Source organism: Cyclopterus lumpus, chromosome 13 (genome assembly GCF_009769545.1).
Source record: "Cyclopterus lumpus isolate fCycLum1 chromosome 13, fCycLum1.pri, whole genome shotgun sequence".
In the NCBI taxonomy this organism is placed as follows: domain Eukaryota; kingdom Metazoa; phylum Chordata; class Actinopteri; order Perciformes; family Cyclopteridae; genus Cyclopterus; species Cyclopterus lumpus.
The window spans coordinates 15,070,405-15,085,471 of NC_046978.1; the positions used below are offsets into that span (position 1 = coordinate 15,070,405).

Sequence of the window (15,067 nt, forward strand, 5' to 3'; positions counted from 1 at the left end):
ATGAAGAGCTCCGACAGACGCGTCATAGAATAGCACAAAGTTTATTCAACATACAAAAATAAATGCACATTACACACTATCAAAAAATTCTAGAACATGTGAGACTTGCAAATCATCTACTTATAAATTGTAATAATAAAATTTAGAGATAATACTTATGCAGTCTTGCATTTAAAAAAATGCGAAACTCAATGCAGCCAGTACACAATATTGCCTTTTTTGATGTAATGAACAGAGAATCTTCAGCAAATGTAGTTTTATCACCCTTCATGCATATTGTGTAAAAAGAAATAAGGCATTTGACTTAAAAAAACAACTTTTTTTTAGGTCATAGACCCTTGGCTGTAAATGAGGTTACTGAACAAACAGCCCTTCTAGGTCTTGTAGCTAAAGCATAATTACATGCTTAAGTGGGGCTTAAAAATATACAGGCCAAAACATACATATGCGTAGCAACTAAAAACATATACTTGCACGCAAACACATGATACCGCACTAGAAACACTTCATTGGTACCATAAACACTTGGCATTTTATTCTCAAATCTTAAAAAGTCGTTAAACAAAAAGAAACAAGTCCGAGGCCTCGTGTTTTATCTGATTAGAGTAAAATAAAAAGAAGAAAACATTAAAGCAATCTCTGACATGACAATGACAAGATATTTACCAGCATTTCACAAAATGTCACCCCCAATTAAATAAAAACATGCTGAACACCAAGACAAGACAAAAACAATAATACACACCAAGGGCTTGGACCACCCAGGAGGGCAGAGGTAGACCAAAATAACTTTTGTTCTGCATTTGAGAGATGTTTTATTATTATTCCAAGCCCTTGATATGCGTCAATTTATTTATTGCACCACAAGATAATATTGCATAGGATGTAAGCCGTTACCAGCTCCTCATTGCCCAGCCATGATACTGTGTGTGTAAAAAAACCTCTTTACAAAGCTCTGATGCTGATACATTTGGAAAGATGAGTTTCAGCTGAATGGTTAGAAGATCATAAATGCAACTAAAAGGATGCATTTCATGACATCTCCTACTTGTACGCCAGCAGGCATTTGTATTTTTACAGGCCTCGATGTGCCAGTGGGATCTTATCTCTGAGATCATCAGAGACCCACTGTGGTATAAAGATTTAAAAACAAAAAAAGGGGAAAAAAACTCCAGGCCAAATATAAACAGTTGTGCTTGTTGCCTCCCAGAAGATGCATCTACAGAGAGATGAAAAATCGATTACCTCGTCAGAGTCTTTCTAGCAGTCCTGACTCTCGCTGCAAGTGGAGGTGACCCCAGCCTTGGACAGGAAGAGCTTGCCGCTGGGACAAACACAGACCTCAAAGAGACCCTGAGCATTTCCAGAAACCCCTCCTTCGCTCTGGGGCAAGCTCGGCATGCGCACCGTCTCAGCATCCAGCACCAGCTGCACAGCAGACAGCGTGGAGAGCAAGGACAATACAAGGAGAGACCAAAGAGTTGTATGGAATCAACAAAGAAATATCACTGTGCTTCATTAGTTATGAGAATGTGATTAAAGTCTACTTTCGCGTCGCAGAAAAAAAACACTGAAAACCAGAGAATGTGAACAGTCAAATAAATATTAAGGACAAGTTCAGTGCAGATTAAAAGCCAGTGTTCTTCCCTACAGCAAGAAAAGAGCGATGAGGATGTTTTATACCGGTAACTAAATTATCATAAATGCACCGCTTTAGGTCAAATCAGTGCCTGTGATACAAATGCTTTATTTAGCCACTATCCCCAAAACTCACTCTAAACATGGAAACTACAAATCACGACACCTCGACCGAACTACAGAGCTCAAAAGGTTAATGAACTCTCTACAGCTTAGACAAGGATCTTAGAGCTCTTTTTGGCTTCATAAAGAATTTCTCATGCACACAAATAAGATTCACTGAAAGTCTAAAGTCAGTGTCTTGAGCTCTCTCAGAGCAATCTGTAAGGTATTTTGGACAAAAAACATCAAACAAATGGAAAAAAACAGAGCTACTGTCAAATTGCACTGGAGTGAGGCTCACGTGGATGAAAAGCTCCCAGGTGTGACTGTGAGAGATTAGAGAAGCGTGAAGCAGCATGTAGCTGCAAAAGCATAATACTGTATATATTCATTTGGTAATCCAAAAGGGAAAACAACAGACCGTAAGTTGATTTGTTGAAGACTGAGAAGTAAACATTGCTTTTCTTACCAGTCCTATCGTAGACTGCAGAATGACATCCATGTTGGAAGCAGCTTCAATGTTGCCGGCCAGCGCTTTGAAATGAACTCCTTTTGGCGCTTCCAGAGTTAGAGAGCGAGTCGGAGACTCCAGCCTAAAAACAAAACAGCATTATAAGTACAGCCTCCATGCTTAATGTTCATCTGACCACTAAAAAGATCCTCTTTAGTTTCATTTGACATGAGCCTCAGTAAAGACATGCTGAAAACGGTAAAATTACAGTCCAAAGTATATGTGGAACATTGCTAGATTTTGTATTGCTTCAGTGGATGTCATGCACAAAGGACTCGACTCTGTTCCGAATATTTTCCTTATACTTCAGAGTTTTAGTCAAAATGCATTCTCCAGTAAGATGACACGTACAAGATGGCCAAATTGCTCACCTCAGGTCTTTAAAAAGTTCAGATTTCAGCAGGGGCACCTCCACTGAATGCTGGAACAGAGCTCCTTCAGGCCCTGATAGAGAGAAAGTGTGTATCAAGGTGTGTGAAAGAGACACACACACACACACGTTGCTCTTTATTTCCAAATCACCACTTGTCTGCCATCTAGCATTTTAAAATAGACTAAAATATAAAATGAGAACAATGCAAAGAATCTGCAGCATTTGAACGGTTACATTTCTGGTGCCGATAGAAGCGTGATACCGGTCAGTCCATCGCTTTGGTCCAGACTGAAAGATCTGAACTACTAACTCATGCTCCCAAGAGGGTGAATACTGACTTAAGGGACCCCCTGGTTTTAGATCTAGTGCCACCAGCAAGTCAAATGTTTGGCTTTTAGTGAAATAGCAACCACTGAATATTTTACGTACTTTGTGTTTTGTGCCAATTACTTAATGTGATTATTGTGAAGCGTGGACTTGAATCAGCATGTGAGCGTTGCCATTTAGCTCAAAGCCTCGCTGTGCATCAGTACAGTCCAGCACAGCTGCTAGCAAGGCTGCAGACTCTAGTTTCAACTGTGCGGTACTGCAATTTGTGAAGCCGTTATGGCCTTGGGTATAATTTAGCAATCAGCTCACACTGGCGATGACACCCTTCAACATTAATCAGCCACACAGAGTGTGGTCAGTGACCCACAACATAATCGATACACACACACACACACACACACACACGCACACACGCAAAGACAGTAGGAGGGAGCAGGACAGAAAGGATAATCGGGGGTGGCGCAGTGTGATTATAGCCTGCTATTCTATACCCATCAACACTTTGTGTGTAATATTACAACACGTGTGTGTGTGTGTGTGTGGTACTGAGGTGTGAGATGTCTTTTGTTGCCTCAAAACTGCACATGAAAACATTTTTTTTAAAATAAGAATCTTAATGTGATGGATCTCACCTACAAGACATAATGCATGCTCAGGTGCAATTTTATATATATTCAATTATGCTTTCGAGTACATCTAGAGATATCCATGCACTCAACAGAATGACGTGAATGAAGATGACTGCGTCCATCTTTGTCCTCTGTTGCTGGATCTGCCATCAACCCAAAATTGCTCCTGTTGTGTTCACATCTGTCGTCAATATTGTCTTTTTTTTCCAAATCTGAAAAACTTTTCCGCCGAGAGGAGCGCGATATTTCCGAGGAAGCGGCAGGTGGCCGCCGTTTGTGTACCTGTGACTCGTAGTTTGTCCGGTCCAATCACAGCCTGGTCGCCATCTGCACTGAACAGCATGTTGTCACTGTGGGAGTTAATGAGCAGATTTCGAGTGTGTCCCTGAGCCTGCGTTGGACCTGCAACAACAAAAACAAGCAAGAATACCTGAAGGGTTTTGGAAATATTACAATCCAAATCAAATCTCCCTCCTCCTCACACTTATATCTGCAGCGCTTAGAGAATATAATGAAGCAGAGTCAGGCATTGCTATGTAAAAATCTCAACCGCCTCACAGGTGGTGACAAAAAAAAAGAAAAAGGGAATAAAGAACCACTTTATGAAAAGAAATGTTTAAAACAAGTAACCACAATACGGCTCAAACTGATCGGGAGCGTAGTGAAGAGTTAAGTCAAATAACCTCGGACACATTATGCCCTGGAGAGACCATTCAGTCTGAGATATTTAACTTCAGCACCTACAACTGTGAACCGGCATGTTCCCCTCTCTAACAAGCGGTTCACTTTCATTCACAGAGGGCCGTGATTATGCAGGCTATATGCTTTTTACGGCTTAATGATCGGGGACACACAGCGGCGTTGTGGAACACCGCAATTAGTCGGGTCATTTGTTGGCCTTTTAATTGTGACAAAAGACCCTAACGGCACCGTTGGCGAGCCATAAAAGACACACAAATATGATCCTCTGAGTGTAATGTAGAACGACACAGAAGCCATGGCAGAGAGAGGAGAATTGTGCATTTAATGGATTTTAAATGGAAATCGAAGAGATTATAAATGGAAAGACTGCTTCTTGTCTCCGTTAATGGTGGATGAGGAATCGCTGCAGGACAAGTGCATGAATGACTTTACTATTGTCCTCATACATCAATGGGATACTTTGTGATGCACGAGAGCTCCATGTGTCCCTGTGTGTACATGCGTCCTCTCGCAGGCTCTTACCCACAGATAGCCTCCCTGTGACTTCACCATTTTCATTGCGGGCATTAAGCGAAACATTTTCCGATGAGTGCACGAGAAGTGAAGAGTCCTGAAAAAAAGAAAAGATAATACACTTTACCATGCTTTGTTTATCCAACTGATACTGTACATTTAGAACAAAACATTTCTTAAATGGAGATTAATTATGTGAAAGAATATTGTTAGAATTGGACAACTTTATACAAGTTTGGTCAGATTTCATTTTTTAAATTTTAACATGAATAAAACTCATAATAATCACACATGACACAAATCTGTCCTGCAAAACAAACCATATCATGTACGTTTATATGGTACGCGTTTAGTTTTTTTTTTAAACAAACTGTTGTGAAATGTGTAAAATGACTGAGCATTAACAATAATTCACTGGTCCTATGCAGCTGGAAGGGAATTCCGTGAACAATGAAATCCTCAATCTCATTAGAAGTCCATAGGCTACATTAGAGAAAGTGTCAGTCCATAAATGAGGAATACATTACCTTTTTAATGAGGCCCATAAAGAAGAGAGAATGCAAAAAAATATAAAAATCGCTGCTAAAAGCAAGAGAAGACATACCATGTAAACAACTGCAGCAAAGTGTTCCCATCTGTTGCTAGCTACCGCAAATATCCCCGAGGTTAATGGGGAGCTCGCGGCACACCATGTGCGCTGAGTGGGACCTCTAAATCCAGTTTGTTTTGACACATCTCCCAAAAAAAGTAGTCAGAAATATGCAATTCACTCACTACAGCTGGATAAAAAACGCTCGATTGTCTGCAAGGAATTAGATTTAGAAGCCGACCGTACGTTTACTCTGCACAGATCTGACTCACAATCAGGTTTAAATTTGGTAAACAGTGGGATGCAATAATGGAAAGGCTGTCAGGCTACTTTACTCAGCAAACAGAAGTATGAGAATGAGCAGGAAAAAGATAAGCGAAGGAGAGCAGAAGGGAGAAGGGGAGAAGAAAGACAAAAAATGGAAATGCAAAGAAGAATGCGGAACACAAAGAAAAGTGTGAGTTCCTGATTATCCTACTTCTCTGGAGTGGATCTCCTGAGCGTAGACAGGGAAAAGGAACTCAGACTCGCCATCCTCCAGCTTGACCCCATCCGAGTTTACCTGGAGGAGTCCCATCCCTTCCTACATCCAAAACAAAGAAACATGGACCCAGGTCAATATTAAACGAGGAACAAAAAAAAAAATAACTAAAAAAACTGGGAAATCAGAATGTGCAAGCAAAGCTGAAATATTGGCCATAAATCAGCCAAACAGCTTTATCTGCCAAGTAAGAATCAAACATATGGCAGGTTAGGACATTAGAAATTTAGATTTTGTTTTCCAAGCACAAATGTGAATGGCTTCGCGATGGACTAAACCCAACAGTAGATTTAGCTGTGCAGGCACTTCAAAGCTCTGTGTGTATCCAAGTGTGTTCAGTGGCTTTTTCTGCAGGAATCCACAGTTCCCATCTGGACTTGAGAAGCAAACAAGACTGCATGAAACTACCCTGTTTCCAAATATCAGTTAATTATAGATAATACTGCCGCTGCTACTGCAAATATGAAATATAATAAGCAGGATTATTGGGTCAATGTGATGGTTACACAATCAAAACTATGAACAAAATATTAGAAAGTGACGTAATAAACACTGAAGATATAAAGAGAAGCATGGAACGAAAGGAGGTCTGGCCAATATACATGAGACAAGATACCGTCTTATTTTGGGATATCGTAATATGGCAAGAGTGTTGCCTTTTCCTGCTTTTAAAGGCTGTATTACAGTAAAGTGATGTAATTTACTGAACATCCTAGAGTGCTCTCATATTTACCTTTAGATCAACATTATTGCTGATTATTTATCTATAAAATCGCATTGTGTAAATGTTGCGAAAGTACCAATAGTCAACCCTGCTATATCGTTGTAATATAGAGTTATTGGGTCCATATCGCCCAGTTCCAGAAAGAAAAGGGGGAAAGAAAGGAGTGAAAGCTATTCCTGCCGTAAACACAGCCTGCCGAGGCGAGTCACGCGTACCGTGTTGAACCACATCACCCTGAAGATCCAGATGGTGAGGGCAAAGTTCACCACCAGGATGATGATGAGCAGCAGGACAAACAGGTAGAGGCAGCGCTTCCTCCAGCCGTAGATGCCGATCTTGTAGACGTGGTCGGGCACCGGCCTGGGCGAGCTGCTGCCCTGGGTGGTGGTGACATACTGCTCCCGCACCATCTGCTGACTGGAAGCATCACACGGAGGCAGGTACACGGACAACGGACACAGATGTTAAAAGAAAGACACGTTTCGCTCTGTCAAGCTGTTCGGCCAGATTGGACACAACACAGAGTTGGTGTCGTCTGGGGTCAGAGCAGCTATTAATACAGAAAATATGTAAGCTCATACAGAATTATGTTGACAAAACCAACACTATATCTAAATTGTCTTAGACGTGTCTTATGACACGACTTTGACTGCATTCATCGCTACTTGCTTTCGAGTTGAAAGAGGTGCGTTTGTAGCCTACTACATAGCCATGAACTCAAGTTTTAAAAAGGTTTTGAGCATTAATTCAGACACCGAGGAATCAATATCTGAAATAATATACATTATATATTTATTTTTTTATTTAAAAAAAAAAGGTAACCAACTGATGTTTCCGATGATTTTGATCAGAGGTTGATTTCCATCTCTGACGAGCAGTTGTTACACATCCTGTAAAATTTGAATGCACACATGTTCAGGTCATGCCTTTATTTTTTAGTTGTATACACGCACACTGTCCTATTATACCTCCATACAATGTCCAGTATATCAATCATGAGCTCATGCACAGACCCAGTGGATATCTGGCTCTTTGCACCAATGGAAAACTTGACAGAACTTCCAGACGTTTTCTTTTTTTTCTCTCTCCTCAGAAAGGAAAATGCCACTTACTTTCTGGCTACGCAGCAGGCTATCAGTGACAAAAACCAAGGAGATGAAAGTGGGCATATTTCACAACACAGCAAGTATTACAACAAACCGTAGATTTGTGTATTCAGCTCACGAGAGGGCAAGCGGAGCTCCAACTGCAGGAAATCAGGACCCGTGAGCAAGTCCCCTCGTCAGCACATTTAGACCATCTGACAACAGGGAACCTCAGGGACAGATTTCACAACGACACTGTTGGGGGTGTGTGTGTGTGTGTGTGTGTGTGTGTGTGTGTGTGTGTGTGTGTGTGTGTGTGTGTGTGTGTGTGTGTGTGTCAGCACAGAGGAGAATAATCTGCATTAATAACCTGACACAAGATGCAGAGAAAGCTGCTTTTGTCCGAGGACAGGGCCTGGAGAAAATGCGGTCGGTTGGAGATTATTATGAGTTAATAAAAAAAACAAAAAAAACACCCTCAACCAGCAGAAACAAATAATCCATTTAATTTATATAGTGCTTTTAAAGATACTCAAAGACACGTTACATTATACACCGTAGACACAGCTACGGGGAGCAATGCAGGGTTAAGTGTCTTGCTCAAGGACACATCGACTAGGGCAGGGATTGAACTGCCAACCCCTTGATTGAAAGACGGGCTAACCACTGACCCATAGTCGCCCCACGACTATGGGTCAGACAAAGACAGACTACAGCTTTCCCAAGCAACAAACTCCTCATCAATACTTTATACTTGCCACATCTAAAAACGTAATAGGAAGAGTTATCTGAACAAAGCCGTGGAGGTCGTCTCAGCAGTGTTCATCCAGTAGCTGATTTACATACGAGACAGATGTTGCATCTTACTGCCACAGTGAAGGTGGTTTCCATCGTGTTAAGGTGCCACTTTTCAAACCATTTGACAGTAACAGATGTTCAGCTGGGCACATCATCCCGCTGCGACTCCCATGTGAAGGGGGCTACAGACTCTGCATACACTATGAACAAACTGAAATAAGCTGCGTTTCTGTAAATAATGGAGGTAAATATTCCGCCCTCTCAGCAAGCGGTGATGAATAAAAAGCCAACGTGCTCGCTGCTGGGGTCTGAGCTCCAGGAGATATTTTAGAGAGCCGATAATAAGCAGCCTACAGTTTCCACAGCTCGTTTTCGTGCCGTTTGCCGTAAACACAGGGAGGAGATGTGTTTTCATAAAAAGCCTGAGTGTATTTCTATGACCGAACACGCCTCTCCACGGGACCCGTCACATGGCCTGCAAGCCCAGCTGTGATGAATAGCACTTACTTCACAGCCCCAAAAATTAATTCTCTCTGAATAAAGGATGGGGGAAAATGACTCCACAAGGGAGAGGAGCTCGAAGGTTGATGAGTAGTAAGTTATGTAAAATTGTCATTTTCTCCAATGCATTTTCCCTCATTTAAATGTATCAAGCATACTGGAGAATGAGTCATGATGACAAATTGAACGGAGCAGAGAGAAAGAGTAAAGTAAAAGGTGTTCACCATTGACGCTCAAAAGAGGACTAAGATTAATTCCAATATCCCCCACACTACATACCCATTAACAACCACAGATCATTTGCGTGTTAACATGTTGATCAGCCCACTCTGCACTTTGGGCAAATGAGTGGTGAGGGTGCAAGAGCTCTGGGTTTGTTCATTATGGCGTTAATGGATTTAAATTAAACCCGGTCTAATGACTTCAAATGAAGGCATTAAAAAAGGACCCCGTACTCCAGCGACAGTGGGAAGAAGAAGCACTTTTGGAGCTTGCTCCTTAGAGGCGTCTTCTAGCTCCAGTTTCAGTGTAACCACCAGCTCCTCAGCCACAAACTGCTCCTTCCATAGCAACCCAAATAAAAACACTCCCCGAACGGTCTCCCTGCTCACGTGCCAAGGAATGCTCAATTTATGGACTTTGATGGGAAATACAGTCCGACCTTCTCGAAGGAAAATAGTCTTCATCAGGCCCAAGCTTTTTCAGGGCTCCTGGGGAGAAACTGGTTGTTTTAAATGAGATCTCAAACAAATATGGATTCTATAGCACAAGAGACTAAAATGCAAGTTTTTCAAAAAGGCGCTGCAGACATCAAACACAGTCCCTTGCTCCCAGAAATGAAGAGCACTTCTCACAGGACTGTTAGTAGGGCAACTTATCCTCGAGCACCCTCTCAATTAACTTTAAACAAGTGATGCTCCTTGCTCGGCTCGGTCTCCGTCCCTGACCTCTGGGTGAGAGCAAGAGGATATGCAGGCGGACTGCTTGCCTTGAATCCACAGAGTCCGGCAGTAATTTAGAATCCAGGTTTCCCTCTGAAGCAGAGACCAAAAGCCAAAAAGGTTTCCGAGAGTTAGGAAAGCTCAAATTGTGGAGAACGTTCCCCGAGGAACCCTCAGGAGCTCTGTGTGTGTGGAGCGAGGAGCGATCGAAAGCCGAGCACAGGGCTGAAGTTTGTGTCCGTCTAGAGAGTAGACGGCGTCATGGCTCCACTTTGATGCCTTAACTTCTAAAAATAGGACTCAACATTGTGAACTAAATTTAAAAAGGCAGCACAGACACACGCACACACACACACACACACACACAACACATTACATGGGTATAACCAATGGAAAATGAGAAGGCACTGTAGTACTGCTCATAACACACAAAGCATTAGTGAGGTGCTCTTTTGCTACGGTTATTTGTGTATTCCAAATCTTTCTGGCCATGTAAGGTAAAACCGCAGACAGCCGGCAACCTAAAACACTTTTTCCCCCCCCCCAAACTACAAAAAGTCGTCACGGCACATTGTGAGACACAAAGAAAGAAAAAACATTGAGAGAGTCAGCGATACTGTGCAGTGAGGGGGTTGCCTTTATGAAAACATTACCTTAAGAGGAAGTTCTGAAAGAAACAAAAATGACGGTATTTGTGAAGGAAAGGGTACTCACCGTTGTGTGTGTGTGTGTGTGTGTCCGGGCACAGCAGTCCTCTCTCCTACGGTAAGCAGAGCTCGAGCTGGTAAGAGCAGCTTGAGAAGCAGCAGCGCTTGAGCCACTCACTCGTCTGTCAGCCACTCAACAGCTGCGTGCCATAAATCCAGCTCCCCGATGCAGCCCGGCTAATCACCACGAGACGGCGCTCCCACCACGACTCCCTCTGCCTTTCCTGCCTCCCCTGCAGACATTTGAATATCATCAGAGCGTATGAGAGAGATACAGAAACAGAGGAGAGGGGGGAGGTGTGGGTGAATTAACCCAACAGTGGAGAGGTTCAATCTCTCTCATGCAGAAACCATCCGTGATGAACAGAGGCAGTTGTTTGCCGTGCAGTCACTTTCTATTGCCCAACCCAAGGCTCGGTGCAGTCCAGTCTAATTTCAGACTTCAGTCATGGCTCTCGACATAAAGTTAAGCTGTTCTTTCAGATAGCTCCGCTGGGTGACAGGCAGCCGGATGGGGGGAGGAGGCGGGACCTTGAGGAGGGTAGTTAGTAAGTCAGAGTGACAGAAGAGACCGGCAGCAAACACAGCATATTAATAGACAGGGGGAGGGGGAGGGATTCAAGGTTTTGAATGTTTTCCGTCACAAAATAGTGAATTTTCAGAACCGTTGATATGTATTTCATGTAAATGATTCAAGGTAATCTTTTATTACTAAAAAAAAAAATAGAGGTTTCATTCAGTTATAAGTCAACTGACACAAACTAGCTCAGGGGTTGTGTCAGGAGGGAGCGGAGGCAAGACGTCAGCTGAGATTTATTAAAGATAAAAAAAAAAAAAAAGGTAAACACAAACAATGGAACGAGTACATCGGCAATGAAAAGAGAAGTGTGTGTGGCATGCGTGTTGTAAAGGTGCAAAACAAATACGATGCAGAGTGGCTGTCAAGTGCAGGAAGGGAGAGAGCGCACAAATTGACCCGCTTGTATAGCTCAAGGGCCCAGCCGACACTAATCAGCTGTCAACCCTCATATGTCAGACAGCTGACTGCCGAGGTTGACCAAAACCAGGTTCCACCTTGACATCGGAAAACACCAACGGCAAAAATAGAAGACAAAAACTGCAATATACACCTTTCTTACATTCTCTAAATATAAATATATTAGAACACGAGAATGGCTACAAGACAAATTCTCATGGATAGTAACAAAATACCACCAGCATCCATCTTACCAGAGCCGATCCCCCACCCAGCAACCTCTGATCCACAGGAGCAATTGAGGGATCTTAAATCAGTTTGAAAAATGGAGGCAAGTGAATTGGCAAATAAATCACCACATGACAGAACAAGTGGATGGCATTTTCCTAATGAACATCCCTAGTACAAGAACAACTACCAACTAGACAAAGCTGAAATTACTAAAGTGCTAACTATAGTAGCATAACCAAAGGTTCCTCTAAAAAAAAAAAGGAAAGGCTTATGAGCCAAATCATCACACGACGCACAAACAAAAAAGGACATGCTTAGCATTCACAAGCCGTATTGGTCACCAACAAACAAATCAACAATTTCAGCTGAGATCAACACGATGAAACCAGTGCGTGACTGCGTGACTGCGTGGCTTGTGTGCTGCGGATATGTTGACGGTGCAAAAACCACAACTACAACAATGCAGAGCGGCTGTCAGCTGCAGGAAGGAATAGAAACACGTGAGCACATGGACCAGCTCTTATAGCTGAAGGGCCCAGGTGAGCCCAATCAGCTGACCACGTCAGACAATTGACTGGTTGACCAGGACATCAGTGGGAGCGGCGTCACATATCATACTCCTGACCCCCCCCTCTAATTTTGTCATTTAACACCATGTGTAAAGTAATGTAAGTATTAGCACGTGCATAGTTTGCAGGTACTCTTGCTGAACTCAAAATGTTAAAGTGTTCTGTTTAAGTGTGTCTATGAGGGTTTCTATGAGGTAACTATGAAGAGGACACCCACACATCCCCAGGGACAGCTGCTTGATTCACCTGTTGATGAAGACTTGGTCGACATTTATTGTTGGTGACAGGTGAAGGAGTCCGGAAGCTGCATCATGATATTGCACACTGAAAAGAGACATAGCTGAAAGAAAATGTATCTTAACCCCATGCGCTCAAGCACAGAAGCTGTGAAATAAATCAATAAAAATATTCCTACATATTTGGGGATACAATTATTATTATAGTTAGTTTTATCTTTTTAAATTGTAACAATATGTAACATTAGAAGGCTGCACCCACACATGTGTTTTTTCTGTAATTATCTGATTAGATTAGTTCTTCTCAGGTTGAAGTTGGGCAGAGCTTATCTGTGCAGAAGAAATGGTCTCTGTATTTCAAATCGCATTCATTTTCTTTTGACTTTTTTAGTCGGTGATGAAAAATGAAGCAAACTCCGAAGTGCCAAACGCTGCAGCTCTTCAAATGGCCACCAGAGGCTCAATCCTCTCAGACCCCCACGTCAAAATGTCACACTTCACAGCGCAAACAAACGTCTTTACAGATTGTTTTTTTGGTCTTTATAGCTTATTTCCCCTTTCGTGATAACTGTTGGGTGGTTGAATTGTTGCATAACTTACCTGTTATTTCAAGTTCTGCATAATTACGGGTACCTTGAGTGACAGGTGGCTGCCGAACCAGGTCGCTAGCTGCTAGTCTGCGTCACCTTGAACTTTGACCCTCTTGCTCAGATATCGGTTGTGCACAGGATTGTGGGTCAGAAAAGCTAGAAAACCATGCTGGATTGCATATTTTTATGGCATCTAACACTTGCAGAGGCATGGATAATCACACCTGAGTTTTTCCTTCTATAACATGTCAAAAGGTCTGCTGTGGGAAATAAGATATATATATTTTGACTTATACTGTATGAGGAAAAGCACAGGTGTTACTAATATCAAGGGGCTGTGTTTTATTAAAAGTGTATGTGTAAACCATGACTGCAAACGAAATGACTTTAAAACTGAAGTGAATAAATTAATTCAGCCATCTATATAATTACTTGCCAACGCCCTGCACACCCAGTGACTCACACAGGTGATTTACTTGGTCTGATTGGACCGTGTCAGGATGTAGATAAGACTGTACTGGGGATGATTGACATGTCCGACTGTTGGCTTCGTTGCACCTTTTAGGGCACGTTCACACGTGCAAGAAAACATTGGCTTGCATTCACCATCCGTTCAATGCTAGTGAAGGAGCGATATGGCCCGTTGCTTCCTGTGGCAAGACAAGCTCCATGTTCAGATGTGTTTTCTGAGCCAGCCGGGCACCTTCATTGTGCAGTATGGATTCAACGGATAGAGAGCAGTATGTGCCATCTGGTCCATTACATGAATGAGAATATATTTAGCAAAAATAGTTTTCCGTGCAAGGCTAATGTATATGTACACACATGGCCAATAAAGCAGATTCTGAAATAAATCAAACACCACTAACTGATTAAAAGCCACACCAGACCAGAAAATAGACACCTAAAGACAACTGTTGTGACACGATTCTGCTAAAAAAGGAAAGAAAAAAGAAGTCACCTCCAATTAAAAACAGGCAATAATGTGTGTGCGTTTTCACAGGCTGATGCTGGAGGAGCTGATGGGTGCCACATCCGTCAGTGGCATTCATCCGGCCATTTGTTTTGCTGTAGCTGCTCGAGGTAGTGCCGAGCAGTGACAAAGGGACGTCTGGCTGCATCAATCACAGGACCCCGTGTCTCTGAAGCCCCGAGCAAACATCCGACAGTGGGGATAGCTTCATTCCATTTCTTATCAATATCTCATAACCTTTCCCCGCCCTTGGCTTTTAACGGACAAATGGTTGACGTTTATGATAAATCTCTTGCGGCAAGCAAGAAAATATCCATCTTGCCCTGAAATCAAGTTCAGTCGAGTGAAGATGTCCCCTTGAACTTATTGGATGACAAACACTAGCTACATGCGCAGAATTGAGGACTTTCATTACCAAGGACAGCAAAACACCAAATGGTGAGAATGTGTTCCGTTTTAGTACATTCAGGAGTGTGAACAAACCCGTGTGCGGTTTTGAGCAATTATTGGCGTAGCAGCTTGAAATATACTAAATATCCAAACCACATAAATGAATTCCCAGATACATTAAGAACCCACTGCTTTGATGAAGTAGGAAGGTTAAAAAGTTTGATCATAGATAAGTTTCCAATAATAAAGCCCTTTGACTTTTGTACATTATTGAAGCCACATGCCTCTATTTTTAGAGGAACCGGTTCTCTTTATTTTGGACCGAGAACACAGGCTTTGTTTTCCAAGTAGACATTCTTACGGACGGTTCTCAAAAGTCACAATTTCACAAGAATTTTGGGACAAGATAGAGGCATTT

At 42.3% G+C, this 15,067-nt stretch overlaps 1 protein-coding gene across 2 annotated transcripts; it reads right to left on the reverse strand.

Annotated features, from left to right (window-relative positions):
• Window positions 1–23: 23 nt before the first annotated feature.
• Window positions 24–13,376, reverse strand: sgcg (sarcoglycan, gamma). Of its 2 annotated transcripts, none has more exons than XM_034549256.1 (9): window positions 13,297–13,376; window positions 10,692–10,917; window positions 6,868–7,069; window positions 5,866–5,970; window positions 4,808–4,895; window positions 3,866–3,985; window positions 2,623–2,695; window positions 2,210–2,333; window positions 24–1,428 (listed from the first exon to the last, which is right to left on the reverse strand). In XM_034549256.1, exons 3-9 carry the CDS (start codon window positions 7,060–7,062, stop codon window positions 1,261–1,263), a joined length of 873 nt encoding a protein of 290 aa, XP_034405147.1. In that variant the 5' UTR covers window positions 7,063–7,069; window positions 10,692–10,917; window positions 13,297–13,376; the 3' UTR covers window positions 24–1,260. The 2 variants fall into 2 exon arrangements, with proteins under 2 accessions (XP_034405147.1, XP_034405146.1); XM_034549255.1 differs by lacking the exon at window positions 13,297–13,376 and adding an exon at window positions 12,707–12,783.
• Window positions 13,377–15,067: the final 1,691 nt, after the last annotated feature.

Bases quoted from the DNA above. Each gene is read 5' to 3' on its own strand.
- sgcg (XM_034549256.1), bottom strand. From the start codon at position 7,062: ATGGTGCGGGAGCAGTATGTCACCACCACCCAGGGCAGCAGCTCGCCC. The intron at 5,971-6,867 runs GTACGCGTGACT...TTTTGGATGTAG, and splicing joins GGGTGATGTGGTTCAACACG to GAAGGGATGGGACTCCTCCA. The intron at 2,696-3,865 runs GTACACAAACGG...TCTCTCTATCAG, and splicing joins GGACAAACTACGAGTCACAG to GGCCTGAAGGAGCTCTGTTC.